Here is a 22,155-nt window from a genome sequence, read left to right as displayed (position 1 = left end):
CTCAAGTTCAACTGCTCCCAGGGCACTGTGGTATATCAATGTGTTCCGATGACTGATTTCTGGGAACGGTACCGACCTTCTGTCCAGCAGAAGCCATGAGACTCAACGGCTGAACCAGCTGCTTAAACACATGGATGCAATTAAAGCAGAGCCGTATGGTCGTCAAACCAAACCAACAGTCTATTATTGTTAGTTTAAAGGAAGGTGGAAAGAGGTTTTATATGGCTGGCTTTAGATGACATAAGTTTATTTCTCTGTTATATTTTTTATAATCCAGATTTCAATGTCATACTTTGAAAATAAATTCTTCCTGATATGATCATCAAATGTTATAGGATTTAGGGAAATATTATATTAAATGTATTATAAACAAGTTCATTCAATCATCAGTGAATGATTTGTGGAGTAAGCTTTTTTTATCCTGCTATACTAGGCATTGTGTTTCCACATTGATTGTACATGTTTTTTTAAGCAGTATAGCGATCATTGCTGTTATATACGTTTTATTAGGCCCTACATAATTGTGTAAAAGCAATGGGGGGGAAAAATCAATCATGATCCACAATTAGTTAATGATATTGTCCCCCAACAGATCCTTTCCCTGAATGTGAAGACCCCATGTTCTGAGAAAACAGAAGACATAGCTCCGCATATTACAATTCATACATGTGTTATGATCAGTTTTCAGATAGAAACAGGTCTACCCCTAATGAGTCACTGATAATGATGAGTGCTAGGTAGCTGGAATGGTTGCGTTTGTGGATGGAGTGTAAAAGATGAAATCATTAGTTTACAGTGAGAGCATGCTGTAGTGAAGGTATGTTGTTCTCTCCAGGGTACCTCGCTGACTTTCATTAGAAAAACAAGACACACATACACACACATTCCCTTTATTTGTGATTGATTTATTTGTAATTGTTTTGACTGTACTAGTTGCATTCTGGTTAATTCACATTTAAAAAGCAGACATCATCCAGTTTCACTGAAATTGATCATTTTTACAATAACCTTTAGGTCCATAGATGGAAAATCCAATCAAACCATTATGTTTTTCTCAACTTTATTTTGTTTGTCTTTTTATTTTGTAATTACAAAAAAGAAAATATGTAACAATAATAATAAAAAGGAGGAAAACGCAGAAATATTACGACTGGCAAACAATCACAACACAGCACAAGTACCTAGTTACTGCAAGGTACAAAAATGAAAGAGAAAAAAACATATGCAAAAAAAAGAAGGAGAAAAGATTTGGCACCTCTGAAGTTTGATACAAGAAGCAACAGAGGCCAAGGGAAGCATTTCTAGAGACTAAAATCAGACAGAGGCGTTTATTTTTCTCTCCCGTTTTTTCTTTTGTTAAAAAAACCTTACAACCGGGAAGCAGGGACGATAAAAAATACTGCACGTACAATACCTTTTCTCTCCTTCATATCCTTTTTCTCTCCTTTTCTTTTTTAATAGCATATCCCATTAATATTCATTCCCCACTGCTCGTAATAGCTGCGCCTGGTGGCGGAATCCTTAGAGTTTTACATGTGAGTAGCAAATGACACTTTGATTGGCTGTGATGTTGAAATGGTCCTCCCCCACCGGGCCTGGGTCGGGGTTCTGGGCTGAGCCGGGAGTCCTGCCGGGCCCAGTCTCACTGCGCGTGCTGGCTCAGTGTGTGGTTCTGGAAGGGAAGAGAGGAGAGGAGAACACATGAGGAGAGAAATAATAAGCTACGTGCCCACACCTCCGAGCCCCCACAGCCACCTACCCCCTCACGCTATCACCATCTTTATACACAACCGTCATGTCTGTCTGTCCGTCCATCGGATGGCCCCAGCCTCCTGTAACATGAACTACCTGCTCTCCACACACACACACACACCATTTCTATTCATCTTACATAGAGCTGCAGATAAACACAACAGTCATATTATATTAATCCATGGCAACATGAAACAATGATTTGTTTATTCAGATTTATGAGGCATGCATCCCTTCTGATATTCTTATAAATACTTGAAAACACCATCTCAATACCTTATGAGGCCCACATTCCAACGGCTCTCGAGCGCAACACATAAATTCATAATAAAAACGCACAAAACACCTTTATCAAAACTAAATTCACAACACCCCCAGAAACAACTGCAGGAGCTTAGATTCTATGCACACCTCAACCAGAGGGTATAACTTCACAAACCAAACCAGATATGATGTGAAGAGTTAAATTTTCAATCACAGCAGATATGGGGCTCCCAGAGGCTTGTGTGTTAGGGAGATTTCTGGTAGGCTGGCTGGTTCCTCTGCGCTCTCCCCTGGACCATAAACCCAATTCCCAGAGAAAGCTCAGCAATCATCCCCCTCTTCTCGCTAAAAGCTGCTTTCCAAGATTAATCTCTCACAGAAAGATAGGCCCATGTTTTTGTGCACCACTATGAAAAAAGAAAAGGGGGGGAAATCTGTAGGATTAAACATGGTTTTCCGTTGATAAATACTTATTCTTATTCTTTGGGCCTTATCTTGGTGCGCATATTTTTCACACGACTGTTGGCAGAGCCAGGCTGCACTAGTTCAGCAGAGGAGGCCAAGCGCCCAGTCCAGGTCTTAAAGCCTTCAACTGTCTGATTGCAGCCGTTCAGAGCCAGTCTTTCTTTCCCTCTTTTAGACTCTCTAGCTCTATCCCTCCCTCTTTTCCTGTGCCCCTCCCCCACGTATGTGAGCAAGAACACGCACAAGGGAGGCTCTCCAGTGAGGAGCCGTATCTCACTGGGAGCCACTGACCCCATTATGAGAGCAAACCACTTCTCTCTCTGAGCCACACTGCCTGCAGTTCTGCCCCCCTCCAGCAGAGGTCAGGATTGGCTCTCCCTCTGCCTGCTTCTCCTGTTAGTCAGACCACAACAGACTGGAGAGCTCCAGCCAGAGTGGAGGAACATTTTAGACGAAACAGAATACTAGATCTGGATTTCATCATCATCATGTAAATGCACATGTCAGTTGTATCTGTGCTTGCTTTTTGTGTACTTTGTCCTTCTGTGACTGCAAATGGCATGCATTTTTTGGATGCGGCCTTGTCTTATCTTAGTAAGGGAATGTGTTTATGTGTGTGTGTGAGAGCGAGGGAGGGAAAGAGAGAGAGAACGGGACTGAGTGAGTGTGAGTGCATGTTTCCCCCAAGGTTTCCAGGGTTTTGCTGGCATGTATTGATTTGCAGAAGGATGGGATTGAGAGGCAGCGGCTACTCCCTTGGGTCCCGGGTTACACAAGCACTGCAGTGGCCTGATGGAAACAGCACAGCTAGGGAGAGCAGAGGAGCCACACAAACACCCTCACCTACACTGCCGCACATTCCACAGGATGGACACACCGTTTCACGGACACACCGTTTCAGAGACACACACAACAAGTAGCACTTGTTTAATTTGTTAATCAGTGTTAACACACACACACACACACACACACTGTGATGCGGGTCTTAGTTAGCGCTCTTCATTTGAAAGCGGCGTCAGGGGCAGGAGTATTGATCACGCCGCAGGCGATCGATGGGGCGAATGGCGTGCGTCTCTGAATCTGATAATGACTCTCAGTGTGACATCAGTCCTTTGCAGCTGTAATTGATATATTCTCCAGGATAAGGAGATCAAGGGCTCTGCTCTTTAAACAAGTGGAGACGGAGACCAAAACTACACCCCTGATCTCACAGAGGATCACCCCAATACAGTACCTGACAATCTATCACTTAAACCCCTACAACCTTAAGAACCAATAAAGACAGTAATTGATCCTGAAACAACCTCCTCCTCCCTGTCTTGGACTGCATCATATCTCTGGCCAACTCCACATTACAAACATCTAACCACAGCCAAGACAAAGACATCTAGTGTACAAGATAACCGAGCCACTGTACTAACAAAGGCAAGACATCACTGACAGTGTTATCCCTTTGTATTGTACCATCAAACTAAATGGAGAGAGCCTGCTCTCATGTCACTGTGTAGCAGGGGGACACTGTGTGATGGATGGAACAGCGCCCCTCTGCAGGGGGAGGCTATGCAGTGGGCAGAACAGCCCCTCACTGCTCAGTCAATATCTACGCTGTCATTGTTTTCCTAAACTGGTTATAAAAGAGAGGCTAAATCCTGCCGAGCTGTGGGCTCATGGGAAATATGGCCCAGTCGCATTACTAATGCAGAGACTGCGAGACTGCTGCACACACACGGGAAAGGAGGGGAGGCAGGAGATAAAGATAAAGGAAAATCAAATCTATGTTTCCAACACGGTGCTTTTTCTAACCATGTTAACAATGCGTGAGAACCTGGACAGGGCTGCCATCATGTCACTTTCAATAAGGCGTCTGAGGCGCCGCCGCAGGGCCCCCTGGCCCCTCCCGGCTCCTGGTTTTGTGGCGCCCTCTGGGGAGCAGGGAGGAGTGGGGAGACTCAAACATGTCAGTTCACTAGGCGTCCTTTAGCAAACACAGGAGTCGACTGTTCTGTACACTAGGGGTTGGAACCGAAAACTGGAAAATAACAACATTTTTCAAGGAACAGAATCAGAACTGGGAACGAAAGTAAAGTCTTTTTTTCAGTCTCACAAAAAAACGCAACAAGGTGCCTATGCAAAGCCCTCACTCCGTCACTCAGAAACTTGTTCCAGTGTCTGCCTGCCAGCTGAAAATCTTTGGTGTGTGCCTGCCTGCCCTTTCCCCTCCAAAGCATAAGCTACTGTAGCCTACTGACATTACATAAAGCTACTGCAGCCTGCTGACATTACATAAAGCTACTGTAGCCTGCTGACGTTACATAAAGCTACTGTAGCCTGCTGACGTTACATAAAGCTACTGTAGCCTGCTGATGTTACATAAAGCTACTGTAGCCTGCTGACGTTACATAAGCTACTGTAGCCTGCTGACGTTACATAAAGCAACTGTAGCCGGCTGACGTTACATAAAGCTACTGTAGCCTACTGACGTTACATAAAGCTACTGTAGCTTACTGACGTTACATAAAGCAACTGTAGCCGGCTGACGTTACATAAAGCTACTGTAGCCTACTGACGTTACATAAAGCTACTGTAGCCTACTGACGTTACATAAAGCAACTGTAGCCGGCTGACGTTACATAAAGCAACTGTAGCCGGCTGACGTTACATAAAGCTACTGTAGCCTACTGACGTTACATAAAGCTACTGTAGCCTGCTGACGTTACATAAAGCTACTGTAGCCTACTGACGTTTCAAGTGTGATTCAGAAATTAGGGAGAAATGTTTCATTAGAGAAAAATGGATACATTTTTTTCAATGCTAATTGCGGACACTATATTTATCACGTTTCACATTGGATTTATTAACTACTAAAAGGTAAGAGGTGTTTTTAATTCAGGTGCCGCTCTGCACACACACGCTTGTTAGCAAGCTAGCTCTGGTCCAACTTTACTCTCAGAAGTTCAAAAACATTCAAAGTTCCTCCATAGACGCTGCTTGAAAATAAGGAGTCAGTTACTCAGTGATGTGTTGGAGTTTCCTCAAATAAAAGGCTTTGCATTTAGGCCAAAAAGTATGTATTCCTTTGCCGTGTTTTCTTGCAGTATTACTTTAGTGCCTATATGCATGTTTTGGAATACTTTTATTCTTCTTTTGACTCTGTCATTTAGGTCATTATTGAATCACTACAATGTTGTTGATCCATCCTAATTTGTTTTCTTCCAATCACAGCCATAGTTGTTTTAAAATCACCAATGGCCTCATGGTGATTTCCCTAAGCAGTTTCCTTCCTGCAGTTCAGAATGACGACTGCATCTTTGATGCATTTAAGTGGTTTAATACATCATCAATAGCATCATTAATAACTCGACCGTGCTTAATGATATATCCAATGTCTGATTTGTTATTATTACCTATATACCAATCACTACCCTTCTTTATGAAAAGCTCCCTGTAGACGAATCTGTGCTTGAAATGCAATACTTGACTAAGGCACCTTACAGATGTTGCATGTATGGGGGACAGAGGAAGGGGTAGTCATTCAAAAATCATTTCAACCCTATTATTTCACACAGTGAGTCCATATAAATGATTATGTGATCTGATAAACAGAGGGTGTGAATACTTATGCAACGACTATATTTGAGTTGTTACATTTGTATTAATCTGGGAGAGGCTCCACTCTTAGGATACTAGCCTGTCCCTCTCTGCTCTGTTTTTAACACTAAATTAAAAATCACCTTTGCCGCCCGGTGCACTTTAGTGTGCCTTATTTTTAGACCGCTGACAGTCTTCCAAGGGCCAGAGACTAACAGATGGGCTGTCTTAAAGCTTCATATGTTCCCAGGTTTTCACCTCCGAGAGACAGGAAACTCACTGGGGAGTGCGCTACAAATAAACGCCCCCCTGCCCTCCCCCCGTATTCCCTCTTTCCTCCCCCCGCCTCTCCTTAACCCCCCAACCCACCCAATAAATGTGCCCGTTCTCCAGACATGTCCTGTTTCGCCATCCTCCCCCCTGGCCCCCACCCTGTCACCCAAGGGGGACTTCCCCTCCCCTGCTGCTATCCTTCAGTAAAGCCAAGCTCAGACTCAGAGACAAATGCATCCAAAAGACTCACACACACAAACACTCACAGAACTGGCTAGCCATAAGACAAAACCACATAGAAACACACTAACCTAGTTAGACCTACTATAACATCCTAGTTGAAATAGGTTCAGCTAAATTACAGAAAACAGGCCTGATTCAGCTGGTGCCAGTAATGAGTCTCTCCTTGGCCTACACAGCTATGGGGTTCAGTTCCTCATCATCCCCCTGTATAGGTGAACAAAATAACACACCTACCATGACCTCTGGATCCAACTGCTGACTGGCATACCCACTAAAATACAATACGAGTGTTGTGTTGGTGTGTGAGAATATCCCCTCAAATATTTATTGGTTTACATACACAATATGTACAGGCTCTATGGGGCGTAGTGGAGTGCCTAGTGCCAGATGAGCTCAGGGGCCCCAGACGGACTGTGCCATGGGTGACAGAGTACAGAGAGACATGCAGTGCTGCTCTCCCATTCGCTCTCCCAGCCCGCCCGGCCTGATCACTAAAGCACACTCCCATTCCCTTTCCGTGTCACTGTCATAACAGACCCAATCCCCACAGGTCCCCAGGGAGCCCGGCAATTTGATTACAACGCACCCTAAACTGAGGGGGAAAGCTAAGAGTAGGGAACAAAAGTGCACAGAGAGGGGTGAGGGGAGGGGTTTGATGTGGTGCGCTTTGTGGTGTCACAACTATGATCACCCAGAGGGGAGAGAGAAAGCGAGGGAAATAGAGAGAGAGAGAGAGAGAGAGAGAGAGAGAGAGAGAGAGGGAGAGAAAGGAATGGGAACATTTTACAGAGAGGAGAGCGTAAAGAAGGGTTGATGGTGCGACTGTGAGCTGTCAGTGGTGTGTGTGATTTATAGAGTGTGTTTCTGTCAGCCTCCAGCTGCTGAACGGAGAACATCGGGGTGTAAAAGACCCCATCCTATGTGTTCTCTATGATGGAGAGGGAGAGATGGAGAAAGAGAATGACAGAGATAAAGAGACCAAGAGAATGACACAGAGAGAGAGAGAGAGAGAGAGAGAGAGAGAGAGAGAGAGAGAGAGAGAGAGAGAAAGAAAGAAAAGCCCATTACCAAACCACCAGTGTGGTGATGTATGATGTTGATCTAGTGATGTAATCTACACCTTTGTGGTTGATCAAATCAGATCAGTGTAACCACGTCTCTACACTGTTTAGTGCCAGGAGAACCCACTCAGGGACAATACCTCAGCTCATACGTCACTGTCACGGCCATGACAGTTCCGGTCCTGTTTTGGCATGAGTGGAACGACACCGCACCATACAGCGCTAGTCCTGTACCGCGACAACACTTCTCAGTTAAAATGTCATGTCTGACTAGGTACGACGCTTTGCTCTGTGGAGGCAGACACACGGAAACAGGGACAGGTTGCAGGAGGAGAGAACTTCCCCCCCTTCCCTTACTCCTTCCCCCCTCACACTCTCTCCTCTTTCTCTCTCTCTCTCTCTCTCTCTCTGATAGAATACAAATCATGGAATGTAACAGACCGATAGAGAAGGGATGGAGAGGGTAAGAAGAGAGATAGAATAGTTGATTCAATCCCGATGGATCTCTCTCCTCTTTGTCCCAGCCTTTCTCTCCCACTTCCACGCTGGCCCCTAAATTATTCAATTTCTACCAGACTCCTCATCTCTCCGGGCACCAGGGCAGCCATGGTCTCACTCCCTCTTCCTCCCTCTCTCTTCATATCACTTAAGTAGGGTTGTTTCATGAGGGGGAGGTTTGTGACAGAATCTCTATGGGGAATGTGTGTGTGGGTATTATACAGGGTGTCATTGGATCTTTAGTCAACAACCCTTATTTACAGAGTTCCTTTCAGAGGCTTGTAGCAAATAATGCTTGCGCACACACTCACACACACACACACACACACTGGTAAGACGACAGGATGTGAATGTCTTGATTCCCTCAGAAGATTAGCTCACCCCATGTAGAGCGTTTTTCATTTGAATTCACCACACTCAAATTTGTCTGAGTTTCTTTCGCAGTGCGGGAGTTCGGGAACGAAAACAAAACACACAGAAACAGGTAAACAACTTAAACATGTCCTGGGGCTGCGGATGTGAGGGACAGCACTATGTTCCTGCTCCATCTCCTCAGAGGTCTGCAGGTTGTTCCATGTTCTATGCGGAGGTTGTTCTCACCCCCCCTTTAACCCTCTTTCCAAGCACGACTCAAAGTCCCTGTTCTCACCTCCTTAAGTGTTGTTGCTGTACAATTAATGTGATTATTGAGCTGAAAAAGACAATACAATTGATACTCTGACCACAGCTTCACACCACTGCCTGATCACTAGACCAGTGTAGGCTACCTCAGTGGACCATTCTGCGGTGCAGCTCAGACAGACAGGTATGCCAAGCCAGACAGCTATATCCTGTATGTGGTGCATGCAGTCCCTAGACTGCGTCTCTCTGAGCTGGCCAATCAGCTTGCGGGAGGGAGCGGGGGGGGGGGGCGGTGGGGAAGTGAGGTCTGCAGAGAGCCCCCCTGGTCCCCATTCTAATAACATGGAGCGACACTCTGCACAGCGGGGCAGCTGGGACTCAACCAGACACCGCCACTGGGACACCTAGATCAAATCTTGCCTCCACACTGTGGCACGCCATGGTGATCAAACTAAGGACTCCCCAGCCACCTACACACATATCCAAAAACACATCCTTAGTTCAGAGAGAGACACTACAATATTGACACACTGTAGCGTAGCTACGGCAGCGAGCATAGACAAGGAGTATCAAAGAAAACACTACTTAGACTCCATAGCGCAGGCATTCTAAAACAGACACATTTCCTAACGTGAACATACACGAGGCTAACAAAGACACTGCTCAGTGCACAACTTGTCCAATCAAACAAGGCAGACCGAGAGATCAGACACTGCATGTTAATCGTGTGCCTCCATGTTCTCTGCTCTAAGACCCGAACCCCAGCTCCTACCATTAGAAGAGCATTGTGTGAGAATGCACTGCACTCAAATATTCAACACTTTCGGGATGTAGAGGGAGGAGGAATCAACAAACAAACAAGCCAGAGGACCCCCCTCCTTCCCTCCCCCCATCCCCTCCCATTCTAAACTGCTGACTGGAGTTAAATATTTACTAGTGCTAAAGGAAATAGTGTACACACATGCCAACAGAGGGGGTGTGCTGGCCTGGGTGGGGAGCGCCAGCGCCCCCCTGAGGGTTGAATTAACCAGCATAGTGTAAAGCTCAGCCATGTGGTCAGCCAATGACAGCACACCACAGAGGGGTGAGACGGGGAGGGGGAGGCTCTAAGGCACCTGGGGGAGACAAAGAACAACCACAAAAAAGCCAAGTCTCTGAAGTTTCCAGTAAAGGAATCCAGATCTGGCAGGCTGGGTATAGCAGTGCTGATCAGGGACAATAAGCATCACTTATTTACCGGCTTACGTCTGTACTATTTATGGGGCACTGGGGAGAGGCACAAAGGACTAGAGGAGAGAGGAGCTGAGAGGGGCTAAAATATGCATGGGGGCTGGTACATATGGGACTAGGATAGAGAGAAAGAAAGAGAGGGAGGCAAAAGCAAGAGAGTTCAGAAAAGTAAGGGAGGTGGGGTAGGTGGCCATGAGGGAGAGAGGATGATGCAGTGACGAGTCCCACCAAAGGCTCATGGGAAGGCTGAAGGATTAAAGGAGGGTGGCCCTGGGTGGACCCTCAGAGGGCTGGGGTAGGGTACCCCAAGCACGGCACAGCCCAGCCATCCATTCAGACCTCATTAAACACAAACACCACAACAACCAGCCTCACCACTAACCTCCACGACCAGCCCACATCCCCCACTCAGACCACTCCATCTCCCCCACTTAGACCTGCTCCTCCTGGGGACAGGCAGAGCGGTGGGCTGGTGGGTGGGGGTGGTTAGTAGGAGTCAATGCTCAGATATGGAACAGGGCCAGGAAATGGAAGAAGGATTCACACTCATCAGAGGATGCTGCTGTGGCCATGTGAGCGTGGTGTTCCTAGCTTGGTGATGGAGTGAGTGGTCCTACGTAAAGAAGCTCAGAGAGGAAAATGACTTATTATTGACGGTGTGACCCGGTCAGGAGGGGAGAGGTGTGGCCAGGATGGAAGGAAGGGAGGAAAATGGAGGAGTGTGGAAAGGTGGAGAGGCACGAGAGAGGGCCGTGCCACACTGTGCGATCGGCTGGTGTTTATCTCTCAGTCGCTCGGCCTCGGGGTGAGGCAGACAGTGACCGACAGGGTCCAGCGCTCCTCCTGCTGCTAAATGGACTGACCGGCCATATGCCCACTGCCGCCGGCCCTACATCACTGTCACGGAAGGTGGGGGGGGGCGGGGGTGGTGGGGGGGTCTGGGCTGGGGCTTGAGGGCTCTGTGGACCGGTCAGGAGATTTAGGTCATAGCCCCAAAATGGAGCCATTGATATTATTTGGACATTAAGCTCACAGGAAGCTCCCTCCCAGGGCTAGCATACACACAGACCCTCTCCTCTACCATCCACCCTAGTGGAGCGGGAAGGAGCCACATGAGGAAGAGCGGGAGGGAGGGTGTGGTAGTAGCAGGCGGCTGGGCAGGTCCATCCTCCAGCCTGTAGCTCATTGCTCAGGATGATGGATCCAGCCACGGGCAGGGCAGAATAACGCTGACCCCAGCTGCCCACTGGACCCACTCTTGAGTGAGTTATACAGAGCTGGGTCCTCCTCGATCTGTCTGGATCCTAACGACCCAACATGGCCAGAACCCTGCCAGGACAGGGTGGGAGGGAGGAAGGAGAGGAGGGGACGGAGGGAGGGAAGGAAGTCAACCTGATGGAGGGGAGGGGTGGCTGGATCTGGACATTATTGTGTGTCACTCTTCTGTGTCTAAAACAGAACGAGTTAGTATAAGTGTGGGTGTACTAATATATATTTAAGTATGTGGTTGCGCAACGTGGACTCGGGTAGACGTAGCATAGTAAACGAAGATCCGGGACACTCAAATTAGTATCAAATGTTACATTTGGTATGCAATAATTTGTGAATGTCCATCATCCATTTCGGAGGATATGTTACGAATTACAATTCGTATGATATGTTACGAATTACAATTCGTATGATATGTTACGAATTTGCAATATTTAGATATGTTACAATGTGGCAAACATTAGCTAGGCCAGGGGAAGGGTTAGCTAATGTTAGCTAGGCCAGGGGAAGGGTTAGCTTACATGCTAAGTAGTTAGAAAGTAGCTAAAAAGTAGTAAGATGCAAAGTTGCTAATTAGCTAAAATGACAAAGCTGACCGTGATGAGATTAAAACACTCAGCCTTTGGGTTGCTTGACGTTTGCGTTATACGCCCACCTATTGACCCTAACCAACCACCCTCCTTTCGTTTTTGCCTTAAGTAACCTTCTGTCTTACGTAACCATACCAATCGTTTTATACTAAATGAAGTGTCCCTGATTTTCGTTTACTTTGTTACATCTAGTCTATGAGACCAGGCTGGGTAGTGGTACCCCATCTAAATGATGGCCTCTCACTATGGTAATGGTTTCAGGGGAGAGTGTGCGTGTGCGTCAGGGGAGGTGTGTGTGTGTGTGTGTGTCAGGGGAGGTGTGTGTGTGTGTGTCAGGGGACGGTGTGGTGTGTGTGTGTCAGGGGAGGTGTGTGTGTGTGTGTGTGTGGCAGGGGAGATGTGTGTGTGTGTGTGTGTCAGGGGAGGTGTGTGTGTGTGTGTGTGTGTGTCAGGGGAGGTGTGTGTGTGTCAGGGGAGGTGTGTGTGTGTCAGGGGAGGTGTGTGTGTGTGTGTGTGTCAGGGGAGGTGTGTGTGTGTGTCAGGGGAGGTGTGTGTGTGTGTCAGGGGAGGTGTGTGTGTGTGTGTGTGTGTCAGGGGAGGTGTGTGTGTGTGTGTGTGTGTGTGTCAGGGGAGGTGTGTGTGTGTGTGTGTGTCAGGGGAGGTGTGTGTGTGTGTGTGTGCAGGGGAGGTGTGTGTGTGTGTGTGTCAGGGGAGGTGTGTGTGTGTGTGTGTGTGTGTGTCAGGGGAGGTGTGTGTGTGTGTGTGTGTCGTGGTGTGTGTGTGTGTGTGTGTGTGTCGGGTGTGTGTGTGTGTGTGTGTCAGGGGAGATGTGTGTGTGCCAGGGGAGTTGTGTGTGTGCGCGTCAGGGGAGTGTGTGTGTGTGTGCGCGTCAGGAGAGTTGTGTGTGTGTGTGCGTGCGTCAGGGGAGGTGTGTGTGTGTGCGTCAGGGGAGGTGTGTGTGCGTGCGTGCAGGGGAGGTGTGTGTGTGTGCGTGCGTCAGGGGAGGTGTGTGTGTGTGCGTGCGTCAGGGGAGGTGTGTGTGTGTGCGTGCGTCAGGGGAGGTGTGTGTGTGTGCGTGCGTCAGGGGAGGTGTGTGTGTGTGCGTGCGTCAGGGGAGGTGTGTGTGTGTGTGCGTGCGTCAGGGGAGTGTGTGTGTGTGTGTGCGTGCGTCAGGGGAGGTGTGTGTGTGTGTGTGCGTGCGTCAGGGGAGGTGTGTGTGTGTGCGTGCGTCAGGGGAGGTGTGTGTGTGTGCGTGCGTCAGGGGAGGTGTGTGTGTGTGCGTGCGTCAGGGGAGGTGTGTGTGTGTGCGTGCGTCAGGGGAGGTGTGTGTGTGTGCGTGCGTCAGGGGAGGTGTGTGTGTGTGCGTGCGTCAGGGGAGGTGTGTGTGTGTGCGTGCGTCAGGGGAGGTGTGTGTGTGTGCGTGCGTCAGGGGAGGTGTGTGTGTGTGCGTGCGTCAGGGGAGGTGTGTGTGTGTGTGTGTGTGCGCACCAGAGGGCCTAGCCCAGCTTCTAGACAGAGATTGTGTAGTATCTCTGTCTAGCAGTATAACACTAAGTTATTTGCCGACCTGTGTCTGTGCCTGTTTGGCGATGCTTTCCCACTTCCCGAAGCTATACCCATAATCGCTAGGTGGTTCTGATTGGGAGGTCATTGTCTGCATGGCCGAGCGGTGCCCCCCAGGAAATAATTCAATCCAATTGTTAGATTCTACCACCCCCTTCCAAATCAAAACCAAAACATGGATTCCATGTTGTGTTCTCACTTTGCGCACACACCAGTCTGTGTTTCACACCTGTTTGTCTAGCTAATCAGCCTTGCAATGTGCACCATGCTGCCCCAGAAGGGAAGTAGAGGAAACGTGAGCGTGCAAAGTTAGAACAAAACATTGCCATCCATAAGAGCTGTAGATTTTGGGAGGGAGGGAGGGTAGCATCTACACACTGGGTTTCATTGTTTTCTGATCAAACGGCAACGCTCCACCAGAACGTCGGCCATTATGGATGTAGTACCGGACGCGGGACACATGCTGATACGCAAGTACAGTCATTTGACCATGAGTTATCATCTCGAATGCAGTCGCTATGGAATGCCCTTAGACCTCATCTCATTCATTAATTCAATTATTAATCAGAGGTCTAATATTAGGTTACAAAGAACCCAGCAGGAGAGCTGATTGATTAGCAGTGCACTGGGGTGTAATCATGCCCATAAGGAAGTTACACATTTTCTCTTCAAATCATTAATCATGAACCATACCACGAAACATGTTCAGGTATACCCTGAGTCCAAGACCGCAATGGAATCCTGCTAGTGAAGACCATAAACAAGGTACACAAAAAACATTGATAACCTACTTACTCCATTAGAAGCAATTATTATTGAAGTCAGATCATATGATTTCAGATTATATTGGTTGAGTGGTGCCTGGCAGAAATGCTGCATGGCGCTGAGAGATGACATCAGTCTGTGTCTATATGTAGTCAGTACTGACCTGGAGCTCAGTCTGAAAGAAGAACTTCTGTGGACACTGGGAGCAGTCGTAGATCTTGTCCTCCTGACCGTGGACGGCAAAGATGTGCTGCTGCAGCTTATTGGCCTGGACAAAGACTGGGGGTGGGGAGAAGGAGAGGGTGTGTTAGATTATTGGTTTTGGATGAAAAAGACCAGTGACAGGGCGGAGCTATGCTAAACAGTGAGCTAGGTTACTGAATGAACTATGGAGGAAAAGTGGGAATCTGTCGCTCTCCGTGCAAATACAGAGGCGAGGGAAAGACACTCACTGCACTAAAACAACAACTTCAACAGCGTAAATATACATATAAAGAGAAAAGAGCGATGACAGGGAGGGGATTAGATATGGAGAGATGGGGAGGCAGCCGAGTTTTTTTCTGTTTTGTTTCAGTAAACTTAAGTTTGCTGTGTGTGTGTGTGTGTGTGTGTGTGTGTGTGTGTGTGTGTGTGTGTGTGTGTGTGTGTGTGGAGAGTCTGAATTATTAACCCACCCCAAAGGAGCAGCATCCCCTTACTTATTCATAACCCGCACAGGAATAGAGTTAAACTTTAAAAAACGAGTGCTGTGTACCTGTGGGGGAAGGGAGTGAGGGTGGGGGGGAGAACACAACCAAACAACTATTGAGAGGGAGGGAGAGAGGGAGACGAGGGGGGGGGGGGGCTGCTTCATGGTCTGAGCTTCTGATGCAGACAGACTAACAGAAACCGACAGACAGAGACATATAAGCAGGTAGACTCAGACAGACATCGAGGGATTGGGATGTCCAATTGCTAGAGAAACATACAAAAAAGCAGACAGACAGACAAACAGGAAGTAAGAAAACAGGCAGAAGACAATGGATAAAGACAGACAACATTTAGTCTCAGCTGCGGTCAGCCATGTCTGTGTCTCAGTGTCTATAATGATTTCTGACTCCCACAGCGGAGCTGGAAGTCCAATGTGACTTTGAGCCTGCTGCCTGGAGAGGCCTGGCTGCTTAACTCGGAGGACACGTACACAGGGCCTTTAAAACAGCCGGACGGCCACAGAGGATTAGTTTCCCTCCTCTTTCAACCTGCTCTTTATTCTCTGACCTCTCAGGGCCTTTCTGATCCGGGGCACATCAGACACAGGGGACCACGGCCAAGCCTGAAGAACCTTGAGCCGCTCTGCTTGGCATGAAAGTCTTGGCTACACCTGGCCAGGCCTGTGCCGGTTCCCTGTGATGGTCGCTGTGACTGTGTCTGTGACGGAATCATGCCGACTGTGGCTGGGCTAGTCTCTGTACTAGGCCAACCCTGCCCTGTGACTATGGCTGTGACTGAGTGGAGCTGACCGTGTCACGGGGAGTCTGGCCTACTCAAGGGGGACATCTCACCAGGTTGTACCATGGGTACATCAACTCTAATTAACTTTCCCATCAGCACGACAGGACTGTTAAAGGACCTGAGTTCTCCATCTCAGAAGCACAGAGTTGACCTCTGTGGAACATCTCTGCTAGGTATACTGCGGCTTGGCTATTTGTCATAATATTTTCACCTTCTTGCACAATGGAGTTGATTCCAATGTATGGAGTGAGTTTTTTTCTATCTTGGCTAATTACTACATGGACTACCATGTCTTTCCTGAGACAGGACTTCTCTCCAAGCCAACTCTTTACCTCCCACTGAACTGATCGTTAATACAGTTCAATTCAGTAGTGGAGGAGGAGGACTACATGTTACCACAGGAGGGGGTATAGGGTGGACGCTATGGAGAGAGGAATAAGGAGATGGAGAGGATTTATCTGGGTCTATGTATTAGCATCTCTGCTATTCAATTTTACATTTACATTTTAGCCATTTAGCAGACGCTCTTATCCAGAGCGACTTACAGTAGTGAATGCATACATTTCATTTAATGCATTTTTTATTTGAATTTAAATTTTTTGTACTGGCCCCCCGTGGGAATCGAACCCACAACCCTGGCGTTGCACACACCATGCTGGCGTTGCAAACACCATGCTCTACCAACTGAGCCACAGGGAAGCCAATGGGTGACGAAGTGCAGTGCAGCTTTGTGTGAGGGCCTTCAGATCTAGTGGAACATGTGTTCATATCGTGTCTCTGTGTGTATGTTAATGTTGGTCAGACACTCAAGCACCTTGACTGCCCTCCACCTGGCCCCCCTCTGAGGCCCCACCCCGACCCCTCACCTGTGAAGCAGACGGGACACTTGAAGGTGCCGCCCATGCCCTCGAAGCTGTGCTCGATCAGGTGACACAGGAGCTTGGCCGGAGAGTCAAACATCTGGTTACACAGCTTGCACTCGTGATTGATGCCTTCCTCTGTAAAAGAAGAACACACCATACAACAAGGAGGGTCAGAAAGTGAAGGCGGGGATAAACATATTATACACACACATTATTGTCAAACACACACTCTCACTCATACACAGACACAAAAGGAAAAGTGTAAGCTCATGTACAGGTAAGTTTGTGTACTAAAGTATAGCAGTGCAATTCAATCATTGCCTCTCTCCTGCCTGTCTGCTCATGCTGCAGCACGTTGCACAGCTCCAACACATGCCTGTCCCTCTTCCTTGGCCACAATGTCCCTGTCACAGAGCCCAGAGCCCAGAGAGGGATACCATAATCCCGCTCTAACAGGTCCAGTCTGAATCCTACTGAGAGAGGGCTGTCCGTCCTTCCTTGCGTCTTTCCCTCCATCCTCTCCAGATCTGGCCTGTGTGACCGGCCCGTTCCCCCCCTCCTCTTCTCCCAGTGCCTCTTCTCTCCCGGCCGGTAATTGCCTGCCACCCCCAGTGGTCTGGGCTATGTGCCCTCCCCCTGCTCGCCGCTCTATTTTAAGCCTGCATGAATACCATCAGCGGCCCCCTCCACCGTGGGACAGATGAAAGGTGGGCGTTGGGTCCTGGCTGGGTGCCTACGCTCCTGTCTTATCGGCCGAGCGTCACACAGGACCGAGCCGCGCCCGCCCCCGCGCCATCATATTGCCTCCACTGTGCCCCAATCCTAGCCCCTCACCGAGTCCCGAACCGTGGAAGACACCGCCGCCGGTCTCTGTCCCCCCTGATGGCAGCCTCCCCTGCCCTCCCCCCCATGCCCCGAGGTGCCCCGCTGCTCAGCAACAGGGGCACGCAGGGTTGATAAAGTCTTCAATCAAACATCCCTGACACCCCCATGACCCCCACCCCCACATACCCAAACCACCTCCACTGATTCCAATCTCCTCTCTGTCTCAAAGGCCTCCACAAGGGTGACTTAATCCCTGTCTGAATGGCTAGGGGAAGGAGGGGGGTGTGGGGGCTGGGTGCGAACGGGGCTTAGGGGGATTGGCGAGGGCACTCCTTTGCTCTGCCCGTCCCCGCTGCTGCTTCCTCAAAGACATCACGTTTTGGTGGGATGCCTTTCGGTCCCAAGCCACCCTGAGATGGAGGTTGATTACCATTTAAAATATTAAATTGAGGCAAGATTGAAGCAGCAGGTGAAATTTCTCATGAACCCAGAGACACAGAAAGAGATTCCCTCAGAACGGTCTTTGAGAGAAAACCCTAGAGCCACAATCACAATCAACAGCATCAACTGACCAATAGAATCCTGACCTACAAACACCAACTAACCAATAGAATACTGACCTACAAACACCAACTGACCAATAGAATACTGACCTACAAACACCAACTGACCAATAGAATACTGACCTACAAACACCAACTGACCAATAGAATACTGACCTACAAACACCAACTGACCAATAGAATACTGACCTACAAACACCAACTGACCAATAGAATACTGACCTACAAACACCAGCTGACGAATAGAATACTGACCTACAAACACCAACTGACCAATAGAACACTGACCTATAAACACCAACTGACCAATAGAATACTGACCTACAAACACCAACTGACCAATAGAATACTGACCTATAAACACCAACTGACCAATAGAATACTGACCTACAAACACCAACTGACCAATAGATCTAGCATACAGGTCCAAAAGTGAAAACCAAGGTGAAATGAGGGTTATGTATGGGAGACATCGGGAGAATTGAAGGCAACTATGAGTAAAGAGAGAACAGAGCTCAGTACAGAGAGCAGGGGGATAATTGGGCTGTCTGACAAGGGCCGGGGGCGCAGAGTGAGGGGGCCCAAAGCGTTTCTGTGTGTGTGTCCTACGAAAGTAATGTATTTTCTATGACAAATACAGTGGTTTTGATCAGTGAGTGGGGAGTGTACTCTGTCTGTCCTCCCTTTCAGAGTGCGGAGGGAGGGCTGGTGAGCCGCGCACTGACAGGCACAAAGCGGACTGGGGCTGGGTCGGTTGGGCTGTGTGTGTGTGTGTGGGGGGGGGGGCATGGAGAGATGACAGGACCCTGAAACATCCTGATGGCCCGCTTTGTGTCTGAGAGAGCATTTGATCCGCGAGACGGCCACACAGCTGCATGGCTGCTACCCTGGGAGGCCCACGCTGGGGCAGGATGGGAGGGAAGGAGAGCAGAGGTTTGGTGAAGGTGAGTCCTATTAGTTTCACTAAACTAGAACAAAACCAAACTATATTCAACTTGCAGAAAGTGCATAACATAATTACTCATTACTACTGTACTACACTGCTATACAAATCACTGATGCAGAATATCATACATACAATCCTTATTAGTGGTTGATCTCTTATCGTTGCCATTCTGTGACTATTAGACGACTAGCACCAACCGGTTGAATTGATTAACCGCAAGTAAGAGGTTTCCAGACTTGGCACGTTAGATGAGTGTAGGCATGTTTGGTAGTAGCAGCATATAGAGCAGTCATTAGTATGGCAGAAGGGAGAGGTTAAATAGCTACAGGACATTTCATCCTTCAAAGGGCCCCACTTCAGCTATCTGTACCACAGATCAGACACAGAGAACAGGAAGAAAGTAGGAAAGAAAAGAACGGCTGAAAACACACTGATCTGTTAAGAGGCTTGATCAGTATGCAGAGTGAAGAGAAGAAGAGAGAGCGTGTGAGGGTGAGATAGAGAGAACGGGAGAACATTTAACTCCGATTGAGATGGGAAAAAAACCTTCCCCACCTCCTAAGGTATGCACCATCTTAATTGAGAAATGGCATGACGCCGCCACATATACGCAGAATTACTGATGAGGGCTTGCCAGGACACTAATGGGAAAGAGAGAGGGAGTGAGACAGAGGGAGAGCGAGACAGTGTGAGACATGGAAAGGGGATGGGAGAGTGAGGAAGAGAGAGGGGAGAAGAAAGAGCGATACAGGGAAAGAAAGAAGGTAAAGGAATACAGACTGAGGTGGATAGAGAGATTGAGGGCCTTGCAGCAATGGAGAAAGGAAAGGTGTGAAGAAACAATATTTATGTATTATTCCTAAATTGTTATTCCACCAACTGAACAGGATTCTTATCCTGCACAAACACTGCTACGGCATGGCGGCTGCTTCTGTTGCTGCTTAGCCAATGTGCTTCCAGCTAATTGACCAGAGGGAGCCAGGTGGCGCCCTGACTCACAGCCCTCCCCGGGGACAGTCCCGTCTACACAAGCCCCCCCCCCCCCCCGTCGGCTCCTCTCCCCCACCCACCCACAACACCCTGCAGCGTGCACTGGCACACAAATGAGCTCCTTGGTAGGGAGCTGGGCCTCCCCAGGGCCCCGGCCCCACTCCCCTCGCCCTGCGGCCTAAAACCCGGCCTGGCGATTGATGGCAGGGACGGCAAGAGATACACCAGGGGAGAGCAGAGGGAGGGAGGGGGGCAGGAGGGCTGAGTGGTTGAGGGGGTGAGATGGAGGTGCTTGGCTCCTCTAGGGGGCTAGCTCAAGGTGTGTTGCCATGGAAACACAGAGGGAGAGGCGGGAGAAACGGAGGCATTCTGAGCTTGACCCATGGTGGTAGGGCGGCAATGTGGGCCAGAGTATACACACACACACACACCTGCTGCAGAGCTGGAGGGGTCCCAAGAGCTCTCCACCTCTACTCTCCCTCTCAGACACACACAGAATGCTGCAATGCTGAGTTGATCCCTGGAGCGCCTAACACCCACACATAGACTCTCACGCGCCTTCACTCAATCTCTCTCTGACACAAACATCTTGTTTACACACAAACAAACTCTCCGTCTGCCAGTCCGTCCATCAGTCATCGCTATTCACTACTCTACTATCACCAGTTTAGTGACTCTGCTAGTGACTATTCCTCTCTATTCTTCTCTTCATTCCTCTCCCTCTCTCCTGGCCACGGCTCTGGTTCACACGTTTCCTATTATCTGTAGTAAATATTTCCGGAGCGCACTCTCCGGCGGCCAAGCGTGATGGAGTCTCCGGCTCCAGATATTTTTGGCAGACGTGGACAGCATATGGAGCTGACCAGCTTGGAATCTCCTATCAGATTACATAACAGTAGGATGCTGGATCTCTCCACCCAGTAGAAACCAACCTTCATGCAAACACACAAACTCTCCTTCCAAAGCACACTAGATAATCACAACTCTTCCCCCCCTCACTCAATCATCTCCCCCTCCTCTCACCAACTCCCTCCATCAAAATCATTTTTAAACCTCTGCTATTCCCTGACACTAGGAGGTTCCTCAGAGGAGGAAGGGGAGGACCATCCTCCTCAGTGAATTTCAGAAAAATGTAAATAGTGAAACATGAACTGTTTTGCAATGAAGGTCTACAGTAGCCACAACAGCACTGTAGGTTAGCACCATGGTGTAGCTGGAGGACAGCTAGTTTCCATCCTCCTCTGGGTACACTGACTTCAATACAAAACCTAGGAGGCTCATGGTTCTCACCCTCTTCCATAGACTTACACAGTAATTATGACAACTTCCAGAGGACATATTTCAACCTATCAGAGCTCTTGCAGCATGAACTGACGTTGTCCACCCAATCAAAGGATCAAATAATTAATCTAGTACTGAAAGCATAAGCTACAGCTAGCGAGTACCGCAGCACATAAAATGTGGTGACTAGTTGACTCGGAGAGAAAGACAATACAATGGCTTGCGAAAGTATTCACCCCCCTTGGCATTTTTCCTATTTTGTTGCCTTACAACCTGGAATTAAAATACATTTTTGGGGGGTTTGTATCATTTGATTTACACAACATGCCTACCACTTTGAAGATGCAAAATATTTTTTCTTGTGAAACAAACAAGAAATATCACAAAAAAATTGAAAACTTGAGCGTGCATAACTATTCAAAGTTTCGGATATTTTTTTATAACCCAACCCTGATCTGTACTTCTCCACATCTTTGTCCCTGACCTGTTTGTAGAGCTCCTTGGTCTTCATGGTGCTGCTTGCTTAGTGGTGTTGCAGACTCTGGAGCCTTTCAGAACAGGTGTATATATACTGAGATCATGTGACACTTAAATAAAGTCCACCTGTGTGCAACTAATTATGCCTTCTGAAGGTAATTGTTTGCACCAGATCTTATTTTGGGGCTTCATAGCAAAGGGGGTGAATACATATGCACGCACCACTTTTCCGTTAAAATGTTTGTACTTTTTTTTTAAACAAGTAGTTTTTTTCATTTCACTTCACCAATTTGGACTATTTTGTGTATGTCCATTACATGAAATCCAAATAAAAATCAATTTATATTACAGGTTGTAATGCAACAAAATAGGAAACATGCCAAGGGGGATGAATACTTTGCAAGGCACTGTAGTTTAACCATTTTTAACAAATTAATATCTTAAATGGAGGAGCAAGAGAGAGAGAGATAGCTATATTTCATCATTTTTTTCACTTTCATTTAGCTAGCAAATGCAGCTAGCTAGGTTAGCCTACTC

General features: G+C 48.0%; 1 protein-coding gene across 3 annotated transcripts in view; it reads right to left on the bottom strand.

Annotated features, from left to right (window-relative positions):
• Positions 1–884: 884 nt before the first annotated feature.
• LOC106560867 (zinc finger protein 423) overlaps positions 885–22,155 on the bottom strand; it is a 138,853-nt gene continuing 117,582 nt past the window's right edge. For all 3 annotated transcript variants that reach the window (XM_014124251.3, XM_014124252.3, XM_014124254.3), the window contains 3 exons: positions 16,540–16,671; positions 14,346–14,461; positions 885–1,672 (listed from right to left, as the gene is read on the bottom strand). In XM_014124251.3, coding sequence (XP_013979726.1) covers positions 1,643–1,672; positions 14,346–14,461; positions 16,540–16,671 — 278 coding nt within the window. In that variant the 3' untranslated portion in view covers positions 885–1,642. The remainder of the gene's footprint in view (positions 1,673–14,345; positions 14,462–16,539; positions 16,672–22,155) is intronic.

This window comes from Salmo salar, chromosome 10 (genome assembly GCF_965601325.2).
Source record: "Salmo salar chromosome 10, fSalSal1, whole genome shotgun sequence".
Classification (NCBI taxonomy): domain Eukaryota; kingdom Metazoa; phylum Chordata; class Actinopteri; order Salmoniformes; family Salmonidae; genus Salmo; species Salmo salar.
The sequence above is the reverse complement of the archived record's forward strand: the minus strand, read 5'-3'. Positions and strand labels throughout refer to the sequence as shown.